Below are 25,148 nucleotides of genomic sequence, written 5' to 3' on the forward strand. Positions count from 1 at the left end.
AATACATAGCACCTTTATGAAGTTTATATTTAATTTTTGTAAAAACTGCAACAGGTAAGTGTTGATTCAATTCTCTGTTAATTCCTCAGACTGTAGTTTATCCTGCTGTATTAGGTTGCATTATATTATTTTATCATTACTATTATTATTACTATTATTACTTCCACTTTATGTGTAACGGGAAAGAGCAATGGTAATGTATTGTAAATTGTAATTGTTGTATGTTCAGTGCCTTCTTTAATTTTTAGTATACATATTGTTGCAGACTTTATTTATAAAACTTAATGAAAAAGTACCTTCAAATGTTGCATTTCATGGTATAATATGTGTAATCGCTCATTGTCTTATCTTTACACAAAAATATAGTTCCTGTAATTCCGCTAACCAAAACCATCCAAGCCAAAACCAAGTTTTCACAATTTGTTTGGTGGTTGTAATTACACCCATGTACTCATAAAACTGTAAAAATCCAGGAGCAATTGGTTTCTGGTTGGCACATGGGCTCAATAAAAGCCACTTAGGGCTTGATCACTATCAAGAGAATTTAAGATGAACAAATAGCAAATTAACACATTATAGGTTGTTTTGGTTCAATAATATAATGATAACAAAATATTTCAAAATTCAGTAGAAAAAAGAAACACCACAGGTCCTCTGTTATACTTGAGTGATGTACAGTGGGCACTTTCTGCTGATTGTAACAAGTTGTGTATGCACTTGCGTGTTTTTGTATTTGTGTCTATCTGTGTGTATATGTGTCTACATGTGCACACTTGCCTGTGTGTGTGTGTATGCGCATGTTTGTGTTCTTGCATGTCTTGTGGGCTCGTGTGCATTTGCAGGCGCGTGCTAGTGTGCGAGAGGCGCTCCCCGCCGTGTCGGCCGCGCCACCATGCCATCTGGAGAGGAAATCGAGTGTGAAGTACAGTATAGTTTGGGACCAAGCTCCGTGGCAGCGGCTCAGCAGTTAGTTCATTAGTTCCAAACTTCCAGGGATTAGGAGAGAATCTCTACGGCAGGGAGGCAGGGGGGAGTCAGAGAGGATGGAGGGACCCATGTGGGGAAAAGAGAGAGAGGGAAAAACCAGTAGGGATACTGGACCATAGGGCAGTAAGAGACAGAGAAAGAATATGTGAGAGAGAGAGAGATAAACAATCTTAACCCCGAGGACCCTGGAGAGAGGAGAGGAGCGAGAGAGGAGAGAGAGACAATGAAAGAACAAGACGGCGAGGGAGAGATGAGGAGAGAGGACAGGTGTAGCCGTCAGTTCCGCTCCGGGGTTTCAACCTGCCCTCCCTCTTCCTCCACCCCACTGATCATACAGATATGATGATATGTGTAAGAGTGTTAGAGCAGTCAGCCTTGTCTTCCCTCCCCTCTCTCCTCCTCCTTCTCTCCCCTATGGGTCCGTGGTGACAGTTAGCAAGCTCTGGGTGGCTCCTACCCTTTACTCCCTCTCTCATCTCCTTGCTTCTTAAGCAGCCAGCATTACTGCCAAGATGCAGGGCAGACATTTTTTGGAGTCAAAGTGGCACGCAATTAAAGCAGGCGCTCATGGATTTCAATTTTCAAGGGGAGGGGGCACACTGACCTTCTTAGCGTACCTTTTTGTCATGAATATCCTTCCCTGTTTTAAAGGTGAAGGTGACAGATCATGAAAAGAATACATTATTAAACACATAATAAAAGGTGGATATTTGGGCTGTAGCCCCATTTAAGGCCTACCCATGCATACCCGCTAACTAACCTTACATTTCACCTGACCCATTACTGCCTTCACCAAAACAGTGGCTGAGAATGGCATTTAGCAAGCTCAGTCCCTGCTTGGCTCCTTTTCTCTCCCTCTCTCTGCTACAGACATGCATTATAAGACCACTGTTGAAGCCTGGCATTTCTTAGCAAGTACGGTGTGGTTGTGCGGTTGTCATGGTGAATATAAACGCAACTACAGTATACATTGTAGAAATTGTGATTATCTATGCATTTACAATTCAATTGGTTGCAGAAGATCTTAATCTGACATAATAAAAGAAAGGTTATGTGTTTGACGAACATTACGGGGGATGTTTACAACGCTTACTGCATATTTTGCACCATCACAATTTTTAAGTAAAGCTGGGTATTTACTAAAAACTACGGATGTTAATGTGTCCAGCCACAGTCCATCTGACCTGCATAAAATGCCAATATTTAAGATTGGATGATTAAAAAACATGTTTTGCGTATGTCTAGAAAATAATGGAATGCCAACTAAAGTGTCTTCAGCTCCTGAGTTTGAAATATTGACTGCAATTCTTCCCACAACATTAAGTAAACTATTAGTTTAATGTTATAAACTCAACAAAAATATCATCCTCCTGGAGTAATGAAAAATACAATGTGGGGGAAGAAAACTTAAAACTTAAACTCTTTTGACTAGATTATTGCTGTAAACAGATGGGGAAAAAACATCTAAAAGGCCAGTTTGAAGAGTAAAATAATACCAATGTTTTACTGCTCTGTCTGATGTTGTGGTTGACAGCAGTCAGAAATGTGCTCTGTGGCTACGCTCCATTTAGCCATGCAGGCATGCCGCTTGTTACACAGCAGCAGCGGCTGGGAAACCTACTTAAACAAGAGTGAAACGCGATGTTTGAGGCGACAGGTCTGATGTTGAATTTCTATCATCTGATAATCAAACAGAGGCAGGTGGTAAGCTGCCATAAACTTTAACATATTTTAACATCTTGTTAGTGTCGGCAAAGACACTTTTGTACCTTTTACATTCGGACTGTTTTTCATTAGTCTGCATTATTTATGATAGTGTATGTGCCCCATAGAGCCATCAATTCAGGTCAGAATAAGAGGAATGCCGTTTTGTGTGTCGCATTCAAACAGAGTGGAAATCATGACACAGTGTACTGACACATTCTAGAGCACACTTTAACTCACTCAAGCAAGACGAGAAGTTAAACCACTGGTGGTCAGCAAAAGATTTTTAGGGCGTTTTAAGTTTCTCCTTAATAAGTATATTATTAAAGAGCAATAAGTGGCTGTTTCCATCATATGGTTACACACTTGACTGGATGTGCTGCGAGTGATTAAAAGTTCAAATAAAAACAGGAGGCAAGAGAAACAGAAGCATAAAAACATGTCAAATAGGAGGCTGTCGCATTACTGGGCCTTTGTCTTGTTGTGATGCTGAACAGAAAGCTCCTCTGAAGTCACTGTATGCATCTCTTAATTCTTTCCTGCTGTCATTACAGTGTTTTCATTATCTGAAATGTTACTTTAGACGGAACTAAGTTGTCGTGACACTCGTTTCTGTGTGTGATAAAACAGAGCTGCAGATTTTACACCTTATAAATTTAATTCCCGCATTTTGCATCTCTAAATTGAAACGGCTTAAAACACATATTGCGTGACTCCAAACAAAAACAATTTTTTGCAACACTATTTTTTTTCTATTTACTTGTACGAAACCTCTGTGTGTGGCTCTTAAGTAAATATGGAAAAATGCAATTTGAGTGTTCAGATATATCCAAGTAAGAAAACTGAAAAATCATTATAACAAATTGATTTCAAAACATGGAAATTATTATCCAAAACAAACATCTTCGCAGTATTTCTGACAGCGCACACAAACTGACACATACACATTTGCATTTACTTCTATCCTTGTAAGGACCGGCTCTTAACCTTCACCATCATAACTAAATGCCTAAACTCCCTCCCATACCCTAAACGATACCAATTCCTACCATTAAACTAAATTTTAACCCTAAAACAGCTCATTACGGGTCTGTCCAAATGTGAGGACCGGCTAATACTCACATTGGACCTCATAAAGATAGACATACAAGCCACACACACACAAACACAAACCAGAATCACTGTTTATCCAACAGGAAAAAAATATCTTAAGGGAAGGTATAAGTACACAACAACCCCCATGGATTTCCAATTGCCACAGTGGAAAAAGAAGCTGAGAGTGTGGGAAATGAAGAAAGTGTGCCAGTAGGACAGGAGCATTTTGTTATTGAGTAAATAACAAATTTTTATATTACACAGTATGATCTAGCAAACACATAATAGGTTACAGGATTTCTGCACACTGTGCTATATTCTTTTAAAGCGAACATGAACCTACAGTGTAAAAAAAATAAAATACTATAATCTATCCTAATGTCATGATTTGTGTTGTGTAGTGCTGGGGAAAAGTAAAAAAAGTAATTGGCTTATTAGGCGGGGAACTATTGGAGTACAATCGTTTTTTTTTCTAGAATTCAGAAGGCTAGTGGAAGAAAAGCACTAAGCCTGCTGAGGGACATTATTCTGCATGTTAGGGGAAAAGAGCTGCCCTGTAGCTAATGTCACTTTACACTTTACTTTAAGTAGTACATACCAGAGCTTAATTCTTACTTTTTGCAGGTACAATTCACCAAATCACTTTTGGAATTAAAGGGGGGGGGGAATCATATTCAAAAATTCACAGTTGTTTCCTGCTAATTCAAACAAAGTCAGGAGTAAGGTCTTGTGTTTTTTTGTGAAATGAGTGGGTTGGTGTAAGGAAATAGGTGGGTTGAAGCAGAAGACTTTTGTTGAAATAAGATAGAGACATGGACCTGTCACATGCTGACAGCTGAAGAATTCTTCTCAAGCCTGAATGGCCGCATTCCTCTCCACATTTCCTCTCTAAAAACATAATAAAGACAGAAGCTCTGACATCCACCAACTCCATCGCAGGGTCACAGTTTTAACCTGTCAGTCACACCGGCCGACATCTTATTGTCTTTGTCTGCTACAGGAACAGCCTCCAGCCATATCAATCATCTTTATTATCATGACTTAAAAACCTTTGTTAGTTAACTTTTTTACCCGGGCCCCTCTTTATCCCGCTCTCCAATCACAATTTCATGGGCAGTTCAGCAGGGCCAATGGGGAGGTCGTGTGGGCGGAAGGAGAATGCTTTTAACCTGCTGCATCTGGTGCTTTCCCGCTGTTCACCCAGTGGGACGTGGTCACCTTGTTTTAAAGGACTCTGATAGGGGGGCACTGCTGCCTTTATACCATCATAATAGGGTGAAATGTGCTTGTTTTAAACATCTCACTTAGGTAGTTTTCCTTTCAGTGATTAAGACCGAGCACCTGTCTGAAGGAGGCAGACAGAATTCAAATCATTCAGGATCATGCTGTTGTGCTTGTATGTTTGTGTGTTCCTTGTTGACCTGTTCATACGGAGCTACATTTCATTCACACGTGCATCTCTGTATTCCACACACACAAAGTATATACCTACATACCTTTTTGCTGAGGGCTACACCATCCTCACAGTCCAAGACAGCACAGTCGACATGCAGCGAAGCTAGTTTCCTCAATTTTCGCTCATCATTGCCAGGGCAGTAGAGAACTGCCCTGCGGGGTATGTAGCGCAGCGAGGTGCCTGCAGAGTGATGGTGATGACGCCATCCCCCGGTATATGAGTGCCAGGCTGCGGGCAGGAGCCAACCGCTCTCCCTGTCAACACAAACATATACAAACATAAGCACACAGCGGCACACAGACACATACATGCCTGCACAAATACATGTCTTTGTCGCATACATTACTTATGAGCTCACACAGTATCACTACAGGGCTAAGGGCGATGAATAATTTAAGGTTGTTGCTGCATTTATCTTCATAATATCTACAGTGTTTTACATCATATATGAAGATCCAGGAAGAGGCCACTTAATTCAGACTACAGTGAAAGTTTGGAAATGTTTCATTTGGGAGTTCTGTTTGCCCTTCAGCTGTTTCCATTGAAAGGGATGAGAGATGATGACCTGTGCTTTTAGCTTTCTTTGTTGAGAACAAACTCACCCAAACACAGAGCCACTCATATGCTAATGCTGCCACACTGCTGAGTATCCAGGCAGAGCAGAAAATGAATGAGTAGGGGTGTCAGCTGCTGGTTGGAGCTGAGTCATAGAAAAATCAAACTCTGTTATAGTATCACTCCTAAGAAAGTGAAAACCTTTCATTATTGGCAACCCTAATTTCCAGTTTAAGGTGTACATGATGAGAACATATTGCAATATTTTAAGATGTCCTTTTCTACATCGATAATATCTGTTGAAAATAAGTAAAAAATAAAAACAGAACCAAAAATACAATGCTTAACCTGTTTACATCACTGCTGTGCTGATCATAGTACTTAACTACACATTAGTAAGCTCCCTTCCCATGTGGTTGTATACATATTCAAACATTGACACATGATAAAGATAATAATCATGTGACTGCAATGTGAACAAAATGACTGTAAACAAATGTAATGTCCCTCCATCTCCAGCGTTCACCAGAGTGAAGGAGCTTTTCAGGAATCTTGCTGCAATTCACCTACATAAATGACTTTACAATTTTGCCACTCATTCCTCCATTCACATACACACACAAACACACAGATAGCAGCAAGCTACCACGCAAGGTGCTGGTCTAACCATAGGGAGCAATTGAAGGTTCATTTTTTGCCCCAAGGACACTTCCACATGTGGACAGACGGAGCCACACAACCACCAACCCTGTGATTAGTGGACGACCTGCTCCGATCTCCGCAATACATAGGAGAGATTCAGTACCAAAAGTGTTTAAAAGGTACTCACCCAAAAAATATTTTATACTGGGATGTAATTCCAAAAAATTGTCTAAATATTTTGCTATATTGTGCAAAGCTTAAAAAATACCTTCTTTTGATGAATAACACTGCAAGCTTTTCATATATACATGCAGTGAAAGTGTCTGAAGTCAAAAAGTGAAACACCTCAGTGTTCACTTTGAGTGCTCCTCTCAAAATGTTCTACAGTCTCTTAGCTCTTCAGAGGATTCATGTTACAAGTTTGGCAAAGACATGTAACAAACAATTTTTTGGCAGCTACTTTATTTTTAGAAGCATTTAATTTTTCATGCGGTGCCGAGTGAGCGACAGCGTGCTGCGGGAAAAATGCAGGCGAAAACACACATCGTGTTTTTTGTGTTTTACAGCTTAACAACATAAATGATTTACGCAGAATGTCGCACGGTGAAATGCCACGTTTATAAAATTGTTGACATGCTCATGGTGGTATCTCCCTGCTCTGTGTGACGGGTGCTCGGATGCGTCAAGGGTTCACAGGCAAAGTCACAAACACATGCAGCGATACTGACTCGTGTTCCCCCTCCTGTCCACACACACACACACACACACACACACACACACACACACACACACACACACACACACACACACACACACACACACACACACACACACACACACACACACACACACACACACACACACACACACACACACACACACACACACACACACACACACACACACACACACACGTCTTAATAACTTGTTCTGTCAATCTGGCCTCTGAAACAATTGGCCCTAATGAATAGCTCAATGTTGAGGATCAGATATATCTAATTACAGCTTTTCTAACCACTAACTCTTGCTGGGTATCAGAAGGCCCTTCGAGGGATTATATTAGTAGATAGTGTACTTAGACAAAGAACACTAAGACAAAGAAAGGAAGGGGGGGTGATGTCAGGGGTATACCTTCTGGTAAAATAAAAGGAGGTTAAATTATTTTCTTTTCTTGTCTTTCGCACTCTCAAGGAGCTAAAGTCACTCCATTTAATCCTGTCAACTACGCTTCCACATGCCCTCCAGTCCCAATCAGGTCTAATCTGCACTGAGATATTGCTGCTGTAGCGGGTACTTACCGACCAATTGAGGTTGCTTCCTGCATTTTAGTGCTTGCAGGTAGATAACCTTTTTGGACTGGGAAAAGTACTCACAAAAAGGGGCGAAAATATGGCAAATATGGAGCCAGACATAAACGCTCTGTCATGCAAATTGTGGACATGTGAAAAATAAGGATTTCAGGGACAGAAAGCTACAGGGCCCAATTTGATGGGGAAGAGCGGAAAGGAAAGCAAACAGCAAATTAGAAAGGAAAATAGTGGGTGAGAGGACGGAGGTGGGAGTGCTAAGTGGTAAGGGGGCAAAAGGGGGGCTGTTGAGACCTAAGTGAAATCAGTCTATTCTGTTCATACTGCTCAAGGGGAAATGTTAAAAAAAAAAGTGCAGTTGAGAGTGCCTACTTAAAAGGCAAATATATTATAATAGCACAAAAAGATGGTAGCTGTAATTTAAGAATAGGTTTCATTAAAAATGAAGGAAATTGAGGGAGTGGAGGTGCCTAGATGTTGGCTACAGACAAGACAAAAGAAGAGGAAAAGGTCAATAACAGACCAAAATCAGCATATCTCTACATTAATTTAATCATTCCTTTCATGGCGCTGAGGGGGTCTCGTTTTACAGTAAACTGGCAACTAAAGACCTTTTCAGACATGGATTACTTAACATTGTTGGCTTCAATCTGTCTCTTTATGTCTTTTTTTGTAATTCTGGCATCAATGTCTTTTGTGTTAATGTTCCTTATAGCCTTATTCAGACATGACAGGACATTTCGTTAAGAGCTGTGCAATATTTGGCACCTGGTGCAAGAGGGAGCAGAGAGAGAAGGCAGCTGTGAGTTAATGGATAAATGGATGGAGACTTTCTTTGGGTTTTTTTTTGTACTTTCCAGGCTGACTCACTGATGATTCAGCCTGAGCCATAAGGGACATTCGCCACCACTACTCACACTGACACATTTTTGCGCTGATTTCATCATTTAATGTTGTTGGGTTGTAATTGCTGCCAGTTGTTTAAAATCCAACAGTGCACTGAATGACATTAGGACTCTCGTGGATTTTAAGTGTAATTGTGTAAATGAGTATAATTTATGTGTTTTGCTGGGAATTCATTTATTTCAGCTACATGGATAACAACTGGGAAATATAGGGAAAGAGCATTGGTCTGATTAGTATTTTGTGGGGTAAAAGAAAGGGTTTTTTGCACCTGGTCTCTCCATGAGTGGAAAAGTTTGTATTGACTGATCTTGTACAAGAAGAATCGCAGTCTCTTTCACTCTGCTTTATGTTAGAAAACTGATATTATCTTCATAACAGATTATGATTGATATTACATACACAGTGATCTTACACTGCTGAACTCTCTCACTGTACATGTTTTTCCTTCAGATAAAAAAAAGTACAGTTCTCCTTAAAAATATTCCCATATTAGATGAAAAGATTACCAGTACAGTAGGCAGGGTAATAGGATACAGCTGATACAGGTGGAAATAAAATGTGAAATAAATATTAAGGATAAAGCTAATAAAAAAAGTCTAAATTGGAACTAGTCTGTCACCATAGAACCACAATGTTAATGCTGCTTTTATTGGTGTATTCCAGTGTAGCAAAAAGCTTAGGAGCATGTAAAATCTCACATCTATCATGTCCCCACTTCATAAGATTGTGTGGAAATAAAAGACTGATGTACATTTAATAATATGGTAAGTAGGAATAAATACTAAATGATAAGTTAACGTTTTGTTTTTATATACCCAGACAAAGATATGAATAACTTAAACCAGTAATCTGCTGCTACAATGACCTTAACAAAAATACATTCTGTTCAATACAGCAACAAGTGATCAAATTTATATGCACTTTTTTCATTTGTTTATTTTGGTTTGTTATATCTGGTGCGGTTTCAGCATTGGATTTGGAAAAGTGAATGAAATATTGAAACCGGTGGCTAATATGAAACAATTCAATATTCTCATAAAAACCCAAAGGAGCTGCTCATAACGGCAGGAAGTCATAAACATCACTGACAGATTTGAGCGACCAGTGCATACCTAGGTATCATCCATGCACTACATGCAATCTGGATTATTTTTTAACACCATCCCACATCTGGTCAACATTTTCTCATTATTAGATCACTATATACTTGTGTTCTATATATTTAAACAGTCCCCAAAGTACCATATGCACCTACGTTAGCATTCGCTTTACCTCTCCTCGCTTTCCTCTTTCTTTTTTTACATGAAAGGTTATGATAACATAGGGCTGTGTGGCTATATTAGCAGCTGTAAAGTGGTGGGCCCTGGCCGCAGTGACTACATTTACTGGTCTGAGATCAGAGGTAACTGTGTGTTTGTGGGTTTATATGGTGCTGGATGGGGCTGGTTCTCATTAGCGGAGAGGCAGCAGCAGACCCAGGCCTAGTGGCACTAAGAGGGGGAGAAAGAGGGGAGGTGGAATGTGGTGAGATGGTGGTGAGCTTTGTATTAGACTAGACATTTGTTTTCCAGACCCCAACAGTACAGTATGTCATATACTAAATGACTGGGCCTGCTGGCTGACAAATAACTACCTTCCCTAGCCAAAAACCATTGTTCTTATAAACTTCCAGGCTCCTCTGTGCTGCTCTTTTCCGTGCTGGCTGAGGCTGTATTTTACATGTAAATTTCTGTCTGTCTTTCCCGAACACCAGAGAGTGTCTTGGACAAAGCAGTTCACTGGTTTAGAGCCATCAACTGATCTTCAATCCATCAGAACAGCCTCTGATGATCTGAAACTCACCGGTGGTGTCTCTGTAGTGCCTAACTACAATAAATCCACCTTGAACCATGTATCCCTGAACCACTACATCTTATCTTCTCCGAGCTCAAACAACAGATGTACTCTTTCACTATATTCAGCTCCTGTTTTTTTCCCCTCCAAGTCCCATCTCCTTATCTCTGAAATCCCCTGTCATGTAATCCAGACAAGTGCACAAATATTTCAGCAGGTAATAGCATGTTACTAAGAAATGCCAAACTGAGAAAAGGACCTGGGATTCTACACTTGTACTCTACTGTGTAATGCTTATGTGCATCTTTTTTCTGGTGATGTATCTGACATTTGGGGGTTTTATAAACATGTGAAGGTATCACAGAGGTCTTTGCTCATTTTTGGTAGTTCATAGGTTTACACTGGTTTTGGCCACAAGTGGTGATATGGGATGCAAACCTCTAAAAACATCAGATATACTGGTACATTTTAAATGGACATCCCTGAATTTGTGAGGCTGAATCCTACATGTTGCTTAATTCATTCACTTTTTCTTTTTCTTTTAAATAGTTGTTATATTCATGATTCTCAGCTCAAGTTGTTGAGTGTTTAAAGAGAGGCAGCATGTGCATGTTTGGTGTAAACCTCCATTATAAACATATTGTCTTATGGGGAAGAACTATATTGTAGATCCTCATGTGAAGCAGAGTTTGACCAAAAGTCAAACATCTATGTGAGCAAAGTAACATTCAGATTGAGGATGAAGTCCTTCTCATGGTTTATTGCTCATTACATGTTGGTTTAGAGGGGAAATATTTGTTGTTTCTTTCATTTGTGGTGGTTTATTCTGGTTGGATGATCATTTGAAAAAAAAAAAAATGTGTATGACAGGTTTTATTTGTGGAGTGTGGGACAGAAGACAAAGTTTACAATGTGATGTTATTTCACCAGTTGCTTCACCAATGCAACTGTATTTCTGGTGTCTTTAAGACCATTTTATTTGTGCCTAACTTCCAAAAGCTAGGGCTCTTCAACTGCAGCGTACAAACATAGAAAAACAACTAAATTTCAATAAATATTCAATTCGTCATCAAATCTGTGACTTAACATCTAACTACTGTTGATTGCAATCTGGCTATCCATATTCTGTAGTATTAATACCCTGCAGCAATTGTTTCATTATCACAACGTGATGATCACTGTTTCCTGTAACTCTACTGGCCTCCACCTGGCAGCATAATAGCCTAATTCAGGTGGTAATATTCATCCTACCACATGAATTATAGCAGATAACAAGAGGCCCACTCCAAAACAGACCCTGACAACAGCCTCCCTCTCAATATGTAGATTTCCACAATTATCTCCAGCATGGTAGCGCAGGCAGAAGCTGTGTCTAAAATGCACAAAATTAAAGATCTGTGTTTCTACCCCCACAGTAATCATCTACTTCTTAATATGCAAACTACATTCTGAGGTCTGTGGTTCTTAAGATTCCAGATTAAATTTGGTGAAAATAAAGATGGGGGAAAAAAAGAGTAAGGAAGAAATCGGTGTTGCTGAAGCATAAACAGACCCTCTGTTTGCAGAAAGCTGTCAGCGGGTGGGAAATAAAATGGTCAAAAAGTCATCAATATTTACTTTGCTTCATGTCCACCTGTCTGTCAGACACTTTTCTGTTTGTTAGAATGATCTAGAAATACTGCCTCGTGTTTGTATGCCTCCACCAACCAGTCAAGTAGTAGTTTAAAACCAAGTCTGTACAGACTCATAATATTTGCAGTTAAGACTTAAGGAATTTATTCAAATTCAATGTCTTTTTTTTCTTGGCGAAATGGAAGTTGTTACTGTACTGACATATATGATTTCAGTGAATAAATTCCATTGAGAAACATGCTGTCTTCACTTAAAAACTGTAAAACTTTGTCATTGTTAGCATATCAATTCTAAAAACAGTTTTGTGTGGTCAGTGACCTTGATTTTTGACCATCTTCATTTCATGTCTGAGTGCAAGTGTATAATTGTGCCAAATTCTAAGAAATTGCCTCAAGGCGTTCCTGAGATATCACATTCACAAGAATGGATGGACGGGCAACCTGTAAACACAATGCCTCCAGCCACAACTATCGCCGGCACGGAAGCATAAAGAGAGGGCTGAAGTGTTCCCGACACATGGTCCTCATCTCAGCATGATGCTGTATGTGTATGGGGGTTTTTTGGGGGGGGTTTTCACACTGCCTCCATGCTGAAAAATTAACCAAAGACACCCAAAGACAGGGAGAAAAAAGAATCAAACACTTTCCTCTACTTTTTCTCTTTTCTGCCCCCTGCTTTCTTTGCTTGTCCTCCAGCAAGTAGGAACTCAGGAAGAGCAGTACGCTCCCCTCCAGACTAGATCAGCTGGTGGCTGCAGAGTTTACTGGGGGCTGGCCTCTCTTTTACCAGGAGGAGGAGGACAGACAATAGCATACTGCACCCACTAACATTTTGTCCATGATGACTGTATTGACTTATTGTGTCAACAAATGAACAACAGATATGAAGAACCAGCAGCAGACAACATTTAAGAAAGCAATACCCTGTTACCCTCAGTAAGCTTCCATGCTGTTCATGTGCTCCATTAACATAAAACTGCAATATCTTGCTCCAGCATGTAGGAGAGATTCCTCTGATTACATCATTACTGGCACTATGTCTTCCTCTTCTCGCTTTAAAAAGCTTATTCCGACGACAATGTCCCTCACCATCAACAATACCCCTAACTCCTCCTCCCATCCATGTCTTCTCCCCCTTTCTGGTCTCATTAGTTTGGGTTTTATGCCTTAATCTACACAATGAGGATGAAGTCATGGCGGTTATCTTCAACAGCCAATGTCTGTCTACCTGTAATCCTTCTCAAAGTCCCCAGCTTTCTTCCAGCTCACAAATCGGCATACAATGCTTTTATGCAAGGCCTCAGCCGTGATGCCCAGAGACGACAGCGGACTTCTCTCATCCCTCCACATAAAAAACTAGTTCAATTCCACTCCTCCTTGAAAAGAAATGGAGATGTCTTTATCTAGGTCTCAGGATGGGGAAAAGTCAGAATGTAAAGGACATAAGAGCTTTTCATGGCTAGGAATTGTCACTCCAGCTCCCTCTCCCCACAGCCTGTCTCTCACAGAAAACTCGATAGATCCATTTAAGTCAGTATTGATCATTGTGTAGCTCATGCTGCATTTACAGTTTAGGCTAAATTCATGTGAAATAAATGAACAATGAAATGCAACATTATATGTGTGCAGAATAATACACTTTAGAGAGCAGTAAAAGAAAAAAAATCAATGAATTTATCATTAAAAGTTAATTGAGAGGGGAGCTTAAAAAGGTCAAACAAGTCGCTCCATTTGAGGAGGGCATAAGGGGGTTAGCTTTTAACTTAGCATTTTTATTGACTCTGGCAAAACAAAATGAGAGGGCTCTGTAGGATTGTGCACTCTGCATTGGCCATTCAGGCCTTCAGAGGCCCATTGTAGTACTTTGAAGAGAATGAAAGGAAACCCCACTGGTGGAAATGCAGTGGAACAGCCCCACAACAGGCCACAACTGTTCCCTTATGCATGAAAGGCAGGGACATAAAAGACAAGATGGACTTCTGAGGTAGGGCCAAAAACAAAGGCAACAAAAGTGCTGATCACGAGGGGATGACACGACTCGTCTCGGCAGAAGGAGCAGAGAGAAAAGGGGCAGGGGACAATAGCACTCCCGGCCAAATGACATGTCGAAGAATTGAAAAATCCACACAAGAAGTGTCTTCTCAATTCACAAAACCCACAAGAGCTGGGTGACTGTCGGCTGGACTCTGGTCAGTCTGAGAGGGGGGTGGGCTGTAACAGCCCGCAGCTTTTCTCTCTTCAACTTTCTTTCCCAAATCTTTTCCCCGTTTTGGCAAATAATTTGGCAAGGGCAGAGAGACTGGGGTGATGGCTTTAGTCAGCACACACCAAACCCAAACCAAACCAAACCTAATCAAAGCGTGGTGGGTTCCGCTCCCGCAGCTTCCTTTTTTATCTGTTGGCTGTCTGTGTGTCAGATCTGTTTCTGTTTGTGCCCTAAGCATAATTATGCTACTGCCTAACCTCCATGGAAACAGTCAGATGAACAAAAACATGTTTGCTCTCATTCAAAAAGCATCTTTGTTTTTAGTTGCACACTGTAATGGCTGCTGATTTTTGAGCCAATGTTTCAGAAGTCATACTAAATGACGCTTCGTTAATAATAACGCTTCCTGCCGATATTCACTCTGTTGGCTTCTAGATTGGGAGCAGCTGTGGGCTTTTTTGTTCTTGTTGATGTTTCCAATTGTGGGAAATAAGTTTTGTTTTTGTGGGTGTTTTTTTTATAATTTAATGTAATGAAGCAAACACAGTTATATATGTGTGTGTGCGTGCGTGCGTGCTCCTTATATGGATGGCTAGACTCAATTTAAAATCCATCAATGATGCTCCATGCACTTGGAGAGGAATATGTATGAAAACTTTACAGTTTAAGAGAGCAGCTTCATTTGTGTTATATTAATAAAAAAAATTTCACACAAGTACACATAAAAAACATAAAACTGTCACACATAACATGTGAATAATAACATAAAAACAAAAAGGAACATACAGAGTAAGGGATAGGACTATGTGTTAAGCTAAATGCTGAACAGTGCACTCCACAGGTGAAGGCCCTCCTCCACGATAGCCTGAGGCCTGTCCCACAATTCTTCACACATACCCACGGGGCCTTTCACTGGCCATCCCCCTGTCTGATTAATGGATCGATGTGGTAATTGATTAGTGAAGAAGAGGTGGGAATAAGAACATAGGTCAAACGTCAATAATGTCCCCTTCACAAAAGGTGGAAGACGTAAAATGTACCAGTGATAGCCTGCAGCCAGACCTCTACCCATCAAAGCCCTGGCAGGGCTAACATAAAGGCCCCAGCCCATTCTCCGGCCTGACCTGCCCTCCCTTCCCAACGCTCCTTTTCTCTTGGTAATGCTGTCTGTTAAAGTGACAGGAACCATTCTGGGAGCTGCTTGTCAGCTCACCTTCATAAAACAAGCCGTAAAGCTGCAAATAACAGGCTTATATGGCTTCATTATGCTGGCTATGCAGGATCACAGCCCTGGGCTGAGGGGTAGGGGGTTGTGGGGAGGGGGGGGTTGAGCTGGTACTGGAGAGGCGGGGAGAATGTTGGCAGGACAGCCTGGTTCTCGTGGAGGTTTGTTGTCCCAACGGCTGTCACCATGTCCGTGTTTGCTCAGGATAGAGGACCACTTGACCCCCTTCAACCCCCGTGTTTCCCCAAAATCCCATGCAGGACAAACAAAGAGGTATGACTCACTTTGGAAATGTTGTGACAGCTCAGTCTAATGAGACTTCTTTAACTTTGGCTGCATACTTCATCCTAATGAATTTACCTCAATGAAACTTAGCACAACAAAATGAAGTGTTAACATGTTTAGGATGTTTACTTTAGAAATGCATAGTCAGAACTATACGATTATAAGTTGAGCCTACCTACAAATATTACCCACAATCAAGCAAAAACCATGATGTTGCACCAGAACAGTTAAAGACTGGAGGGAGAGCAGGGCCAGATGGAGCATACATCTGCAACAGTAAACCTTTGGCCGTGGCAGGGCTGGATGTGGGAGAGATTCTCATTTATTTCATGCAAATATCTTTGGGCCGTTTCACAACCTGACAGTGGGGGCTGAGAGGTGGTCAATATCTCAGGTAGAGTCTCCAAAACATTACTCTTGTTTTTTTTTTTTCTTCTTCTTAACAGCCATGGATGCCTGGCAGAAACATCCGCAGTAGCAATCGTGTGGCAGCGGCATTGACTGTGTGCGCTTGTGTTCTTACTAGTCTGTGGCACAAATAAGTCAAGTGCCTATTCTTCTACACACAACTTATGGTTTTCCCCCATGACTTGCTTCAAAAGGAAATTCAGACCTTTCTCAGAGTAACGCTTTAAATCTTGTTTTCAAAGAGCAACCTTTAACACATAATAACAGAATCATCTTATGTACATATGTGTAATCGTTACCCTGCATTTAATATCAGGAGGCCTCTCTTAAGATTCAAAGCTTCAATAAGAGCTAAAAATAGGCTGCCAATATTAGCAAGTCAAATATGCAGCATAGAAAGCTTGCTGAACATCTGGTAGTTTAGCTTACACTACAGTATGTTCAACAATGTAACCATCCCTTTATGTGCTTATCTGTCATCTGCCCAGTCCCAGTAGTGTTGAGATCAGTCACTTATCTCCTTAGCGAGGCTGTGAGGCAGCACTACAAGCGGCATCACTGTGATCATTGTATAGTTAATTGTCACCTCCATCAACATTAGCACTGTCTAACATGCTAACCAGAGGGGGAAAGGGGGGTGGGGGGGGGCTGACTGCACGCTCTATTCTGAGACTGACACTTGTTCTCCGAGGGGCGGTTTCGGTGTCAGGATTACAGTGCACAAGAGAAAAAAGAGGCGGAGGAGAGGTGGAGAGCTTTCTCCACAACTCATGTCCCCGGGTCTGTCTGTAATGGCAGCAGAGGGAGAAAAGAGAAGAGGAGACAGGGAGCCCAAGAAGATTGATTGGTGTTTACTTTTAAGCAGCCTCTCAACCAATGGCGGAGCAAAGTGACCAGCATGCACTGGGACAAGCGACCAGCATGCACTGGGACTATCTTCCCTTTCCATTCGGCTAACGTGGCTCCTCACTTCCATCGCTCACGTCTCTTCCACAAGTCTTGGCCCCTCCCAGCGTGGTGAGAGAGAGAGAGACGTGAGGTCGGAGAAGTTGCGTTCGCCAAATAGGACGTCCTCACTCGCCACAGCATCATTTACTCATGACAGACAGCATTTCAACAGTGAAATGTGTAGGGGTCAACGATCAAATGTGCAGAAACAATAAAGTAACAGTTTCAAAGAAAAACAGCTGCCGCCTGATAACTGGTGTTCCAGTTCTTATTATAGATCTATTTCAACTTCAGGACATCAAAATATATAACTCATATATCATATGTTTACTACTTAAAGAACAGAACATACATGAGGGAGAAATATAAACAAATATAACAATAATATATATATATATATATATAATATTATAGGGCTACTAATGACAACCATGACTGTAAAAGGAAGAGAATTTTTGGAAGAGAAAATAATAAAAAATGAAAAGCCTCAGCTCGTGAAAAAAAAAAAAAAACAGGACAAAGTTGAAACAGTGTTATTATAATTGAGATTCAACACACATATAATATTTTATTATTTGAATAAATATGAATAAATATAGAGAAGCCGTTGGTGCTCCTTTCATAGTCCCGTCAGATCGGCTGTCCAATCACTACACAGAACACAAGGTTGGAAAGGGCTGACTGTAAAGACAATGACACACACACATAAACACAACTATGTCCATTACACACATTTGGCACACGGCCAGGAGGATGAATGTGACGCCACCGAACCATACGGATACACACATTCGAGTCTAATCTAACAAACACTGTAGCGCACACACATTCATACTCAAACACACACACACATATACATTCTGGCCTGTGCGCAGACACACATATCCAGACTGTAAAACAGCGTTGCCATCTTGAGCCCACCGGATCACTGGGGCCATCTGACACTGTGGAGCCTGAATGCATTAAGACTGGCAAGGTGGCTGCACTTTCCATCTCATCTAGCACAGTTACATAACCCTCCATGATATGAATGCATTAACAGTATTAGTTCTGCAGGTGAGAACATTTCTCGCTGGTGCTGCCTCACATTTACATGTTGCCGCTGGATGTCAAACCATCTTCATTGAAGCTAATTATCGAGGGTAAAACAACTGCTGATGCACCCTCAGAGCAGACTGGGATGGCAAAGTACCTAAATAGAATGTAATAAAAAAGTATTTCATTTTGAGCATGCTGTCACTTGAGTATAAATCAACTTAACTAAGATTAGGCCTGGGTGGCTCTACAGGTGTCAAGGGTCCTGTGGTGGGGAAGGAAAATAGAGGAGAATGAAGGGGGGTGGGGGGGTGATAAATGATAAATCAGATGCATTGGCGGAAGTTGAGGTGGGGAAAGAGAGAGCAAGCGAGGAATGGACAGGCAGGGTTGCATTCGCTATAGCTACAGAACGGCCTCATATCATTAAATGGATGGGACAGTCTGGGCTGGGATGAGCCTGGATACGGATATGACTGGGACAGTAGATCAGATGGTAGATCAGACTATCAGGATATTTGGCCTACGATGTGATATGTACAACGTCTGGTCTCTTGCCCCCACCCGTCCACCCACCCGGGCCCAGACACAAACACGCCCCTCGTACCCCTCCTCGGACCTCGGAAAAAGTCTGACAGATGGGTTTGCTGGAAAGATCCACTCAGGAGACCAAAACATACTAAGGCGCTGTCTGTCTGACATTTGGATTTGGAGGGAAACTACAACCAGAGAAAAACAGGAGTAGAGAAAAAAGGGACATCTGTGGCATTTGTCTTATTTCCTCTCTTGTGGGACATGATGTGTCATGACTGAGTCTTTTGGATCATATTCCATTTAATTAATGGATCCCCCCACCACCACCACCACCACCACACACACACACACACACACAGAATCACACACACACACACAATTCACACCCGAACTCAGGGCTCATCTCTTCCTTGTAAGTTGCCTGTGCCCCCAAGTGGCCAAATATGATAACTGCACCAGTTTTACAACTGCCTCTGCTAAACTTGTGAAACCTTTGTGTTTAGGTAGGCAAAAACATTGCAAACTCGAGCGTTTATATTAATATCTACTTTTTGGCTTAAGCTCCTAACACTTTTGTACCACTGTGGTATTTATTTATTTGGAGAGGAAGTGAGAAAGAGCTTCGGGATGGTTTACTGCAAAGTAATGTTCCTGTGACTCAAACATCTTTACATAACTCAAGTATGCTTTAGCAGCTACTGGATGAAAAGCTGAATGGGTATTTCTCTCAAAGGAGTGAGCATTACTACATTTTTCATGGTTGAGTGCTCAAGAGCTTCCTCATAATATACGTGTGTTTGAATAGAAACACTGCAGAATGCAGAAAAATCTGCTCAGCAATTTTAGACATACAAGGTGGTAGAATCATATCTAAGCTAATAATGTGACATGAAACCACTGTTAACTAGAAGACATCAGTTTCCTGCTCTTTTCAGGTGTTTCCATACAGATCAGTTATAATGTAAATTAAAAGACCACAACATTTTTTTTTTTTTTTTTTTTTAATTAGACAATTTTTATTCTTTTTTTCCCCATTTCTACACGACTGCCGTTTTTCCCTCAATTTCTTTTGGGGGAAACAAAGATATAGTTGATCAATTTACGTGTGTCACCATCGAACAGTACGATTTTATTATTAAATTCTAAGTCATAAAGCTGATGCTCCCTATAGTGTTGTAATGACAGACACCTCATTCTTTTGACCAACAGGGATGCCTTTTGCCCTCGACTTCTGCCCAGCCCCAAGCCTTTAATTAAGACCGGCTTAGGCCCGATTGATCCTGACACACCAGGAAGTTTCTTGAAAATCTGACTGCCAAAACCATGGAAGTATTATATAGGCCACAACCCCCCATAGCAGCTCACGGCCCCTCCCCGCACCCCACATAAAAAAAGGATTGTAAGCTGAAAGCCTTTGCAGTCAGTCCAAGGAACCTTACATGATTGAGGTATGCCTACATATTCTGCATTGACCCTTAGCTAAATCAGGCTTGTCTCTTGTCAACATGAATTATTAGAACATTTTTGCAATTATTACATATATTATAAGACATTACAGATGATAGAGGCAAGAAATCGACTTCCTCATCCCTTTCTTGTTCCTCACCTGCACACACATAACGTTTGTACTATATGTTTGCACCTCGCTTCCTCCACAAATTAAATTAACTAATGTATGTTGGTTGTATCTAAGTATAATCCTCACGTATTAATCCTCATATATTAACCTTCTCTGTCTCAACAACAGCACGCCTACAAACTGCCACATCATTAAATCAACAACACATTTCCTTCAGTAAATGCTGTGATGCAAATAGGAAGCTGGGATTGTCAGATTGTCAGAGCTCTGTTTTGCTGCGGGTGTTGTGCACCACATGGAGAGAATTCGTGTACCTGCTTTCACCGCAACACAGCCACTGATGAGTCAGTGAGTCCCATGAAAGTGCGAGGGCTCCACAAAGACTGCCTTCATTTCATGGTGCTCCAGTATTCCACAGGACCGGAATTGTTTGATCATGTAAATGTATGTTACAATACTATGCAGAAAAAAAAATCCATGTGCCATGTGACAAGGCTGATTTTACTAATAAAAACACAAATAGTTTATATTAAATCTAATTTAAAGTGAAAAAGATGTATTGTAAGAGCACATATAGGTATAAGGTTTTGGGGAGGAAATACAAACCTTCAGTGCTTACCCATTTGTTTGAATATCTAATTTTAGTTAACTGCCAAAATGTCAAGTGGATGCAAATTTCAGATGAACTGCCCTGAATCTTCACAGTGTGACAGAGCTTCCACATGACAACCTAAAGGGCTTGGACAGGTCCAAGGGGAGGTGTGAAGTGTTGCGGTTGAGAGGAGAGGGGTTCAGAGTTAAAGACTCTGACCTGCTGGAGGAGAAATCCAACCAACCAGCCAAGCTGTTGAAATCCAATACTATTAACAGCCTTGCAGTTAAAAACTACATTTGCACACAAAGCCAAACAAAAATCATGCAGTGTTACAGATTTGTGCTGACTGGTTCACACCAACAGAAAACTTGTTTTGCTTTGGGGGGGGGGGGGGGGGGGGGGGGGGGTTCCCTGGGGGAAAAACTGGGTTTGATGTGAATGTGTCCACAACCTATTGCCCAACCTGGGCCTAAAGAAAACCTGGGTTACTTTACTTTTTTTGGCAATACCTATAACATGAAACTACTTTAATAATAATAATAATAATATGATAGATGGTCTTGAGCTAGAGAAACTCTGAATGTATATTCAGTTATTTTAACCATAAAATATTAGCTTCACTTTACAATATCATGCATCAATTATAGCAATACCACAAACTACAGGCGCAAAGATTAGTCAACAATTCTCTGACAAATTCTTACAAAAATGTCTTATTATAATCTCCAAGAAGGTAGTAAATATTGGATGTATTCTATACATTAGGTATCCAAATAGGTTACACAACATGTAATACAAACTAATTTATCTATCCATGCTTTATCAACAGCTTATATAGAGGCAAGCAAACTTCATTAAGGTAGAACACAGATGGATTTCAGAGATGGTCCTAAGCAATTGACAGACAATTATAGACAGCTTTGATGTACACCAATATTGCTAGACTATTACTTGTATAATTTAATAAACTTTTCCAAGTATACAGTCCTAGAAGATGCCAACACTGTTGTTTTTCACACAACAAGCAATGAGAGTGAAATTACATGACTGCTGTATGATAGATAGAGACAAAGGCTGACAAATGTTGGTCTAATAGTGAACTGAGGGTCGTACTGGCTGTAACGGCTGACGTAGCATACCTAATGATACTATGAAATATTCAGAAACATAAACACAGATCCAACCACAATGTGGAAAGTGACAGGGAAAGAGCAGGACCCTACCTTGGCCTATTTCTCCATTAAGGGTGTGGTGTGGGTGGGGGGGTGGGCATTACCCAGTGCCCCTTCCTTCCCTTACTGGGAGGATCATGGAAACTCAATGTCACATTTTCAACTTGTTTGGCACCAACACATTTCAAGGCCAGATTGAAATTGTGTATAAAAGCACCTCAATATTGTGAATATGGCAATCAAGTGGTTAATTATAAAGAAGTTCAATTTTGCATTCTAAAGAATGAAATGTTTGATTCAAACAGGGCCATGAATCAAAAAGTTACTGGAGATGAAAAAGAGCTTGTACAGAAAAAAAAATGCATTTGTGGCCATGTGGGCACACTTTGATTGAAATACTGTTGGAAAATAGCAAAGTAGCTATGGAGGCGTTCATTGCAGGTATGCTGAACATTGGAGTGGAGCCAGGTTGGCTTAAAATCAAAACAGATGTATTAACACAGGTGTATTTTTACAGAGGTAAATGTAAAACTTAATTTTGATATTGATTAAAAGTGATATTGTCCGGTCGTACTACACTGCAGTTAATGATGCTGAAACACACTAAATCGTTAGTACCATAAAGGTCAAAAAGCTTCTATAGTTTAACAGTGATACCATACGTCCTACAGAAGCATAGTACAGTACAAAAAATTAAATATTTATCTGTGATTGATGGCCTAGTATGAAGAGTCAAATGTGGGTTGAATTCAGGTTCTTTTCCACAATATACAGTGCATTGAGCTGACACGAGAGCTGGCATTGGCGTTATTCTCAGTGGTGATTCCCAAATGCAACAGAAATACAATGTTAAGTTCAAAAGTCAGGAGTACAGTCATATACTGGTCCGTTGCTGGAATCTAGACAGCGATAGCAGGCATGAGGTACAGGAAGTCATCAAGAAGATTTCCATTTGGAGTTAGTAAAAGGTTTCCTGAGCAGAGGGCAGAATGGGTGTTGGCATATTGTTGCTGGAAATGTCTGCTGATTGACACAGGGCATGACGGCTGACACGCTGCAGACTGTTTTGACTGGAATTAAGCCTAATGACCACAGTGTTTTTGAAATGTTATGAGGATAAATGTCTTCAATTCACACAAAAATATATTACATAAACGTATTTGACTGCTAACAACGGGAGAGATTTTGAATCATGTCTAGATCATATCTAGAAATCCGAGTTTTTAGAAGTCCACATATACAGTCAAAGCTCAGCAAAGTAAAGAAACCTAGCTGAGTTTTCTCCCCAGTTTAGCAGCTGACCGCTGGCTTTGTCCCTCTGTAGAGGTCCTGTAGTAAAGCTAAACTTCAAAAGGGCCTTATCACTGTCACATTCTCTCGGAAGAGAACACGGTAATGGAGACCGGATGCACAGGCTTACACTAGGTTAAGCTAACACAGGGAGAGGGGTGAAGAAATGCTTTGAATCTCAGCTTGTAAAGGGAAGAGCTCCTGTATAGGCCTCCTGACATTCCCACTCCATTTCCTTCCCGAGAAGTAAAGGAATGCTGTGTCAGGTTTTATGAATTAGTAGGAACGTGCATTTGAACTTTCTCTCAGTAGTTCCTTCAGTTGATGCCAAGGATTATTTCTAGTTGAAAGTCTTATAATCTGTAGGACATTCATTAAATTAAACTCAAATTTTGATGCCATTTATAGCAAGGATTTTCTTTTATTAACACAATATAATATACAGAATTTGCCTTCTGTAATTGCTTTTCAATGTAATGTGGTAATTTTAAAAAAGGTACTGGCAAAGTTTGCCTTTCCTGTGCAGAATTCTAATTGCGTACTCACGCACAAGGAATTCACAGTATGCATACATATTGGACATGCTGTGGTTGCATTTGTGTATTTTACTTATTAATGATGATACATTTTGATCATTAATTCAGTATCACCATGCTGAACAACATTGGTGACAGTCTTCTTTAGTCATCTTAATTAAAACTACATGAGTAAAATAGAATAAAACCGTGAAATAAAAGGTTAAAAAAGGAAATTGGTATTTTTGGCAAGCAGTGTAAATGTAAGTAAATTGTCATGCGGACTTGAACGCACTGTTTAAATTATATTCAAATACTGACATAATGTAAATGGGTCTATTTAATGTTGTATGATGTAAGCACATTTCTAAGATCGTACTATCATTGGCCTGAGTCTGTGCTCAGCAAGGAAGTGATTAAGACCTATACATGAACCTGAACTTAAAAGTTGAGTTTTACTCTAATAATATAACACTGCCAAATGAATGAAATGTGTTGTGTTAGCAACTATAACTTTGTTGCAATCAAGAAATAAGGACTGTAAGTGAACAATTTCTTATTCTCCTTCTGTTTTTGTTTCAATAGATACATTTTGCATTCAGTCTTTTCAGTTTATTGCTTTGAATGCATACTGTACATTGACCACCCTATGTTCTACATTTATAACAGCGTCTTCTAATGAAGTTAGAAACAACTATCACTACACTCCTGGGAAAAGAAGTGGCTTTGTAGGATTAGTTACAAACTCCAAATGGTAGTTTGGTAGAAAATGATGAGCAAAAAGCCTGACAGATTCATGTATTTGTTCCTCCTCTTTACATCTTCTTCCTACATCTCTCCTGTTCTCTGTGCTTAATTTTTGCTATGGCTAACTAAGTCTACAAGATTCCCACTTTGAGGCTTCATCCTGTATTTTCCAATTATCACCTTTTAAAGGCCAGCTGGGTGCATTCCAAACCATCAGGGGGCAATTCCATTTGCATTGCTCTGAGACAAAGTCATGCCCAAGTACTTTCATGCTAAAGTTCATAACAACCAGACTAAAACGATGCTATAGCTAGAGTAAAAAGTCACCCCCATAGAAAACCTTCACCCTCATAAAATATAATAAACTGAGAAAAGGTGATTTGTTGATTTATACACGATATTCCATGCTTGGAAATAGGAGAAGTCAAAGTGTGGTAGTTTGATGCTGGTGAGGTTTGTTGGTGGACAAGAGCCCCCAGGATGCCCAAACTTT

General features: G+C 40.4%; 1 protein-coding gene across 1 annotated transcript in view; it reads right to left on the reverse strand.

Annotated features, from left to right (window-relative positions):
- The window catches only part of clybl (citrate lyase beta like), a 66,542-nt gene that overhangs the window by 26,176 nt on the left and 15,218 nt on the right, over positions 1-25,148 (reverse strand). Inside the window, exon 2 of the mRNA XM_062432269.1 lies at positions 5,283-5,496. Within this exon, the coding sequence (XP_062288253.1) occupies positions 5,283-5,496 (214 nt within the window). The remainder of the gene's footprint in view (positions 1-5,282; positions 5,497-25,148) is intronic.

The sequence above is a fragment of the Scomber scombrus genome, chromosome 13 (assembly GCF_963691925.1).
Source record: "Scomber scombrus chromosome 13, fScoSco1.1, whole genome shotgun sequence".
In the NCBI taxonomy this organism is placed as follows: Eukaryota; Metazoa; Chordata; class Actinopteri; order Scombriformes; family Scombridae; genus Scomber; species Scomber scombrus.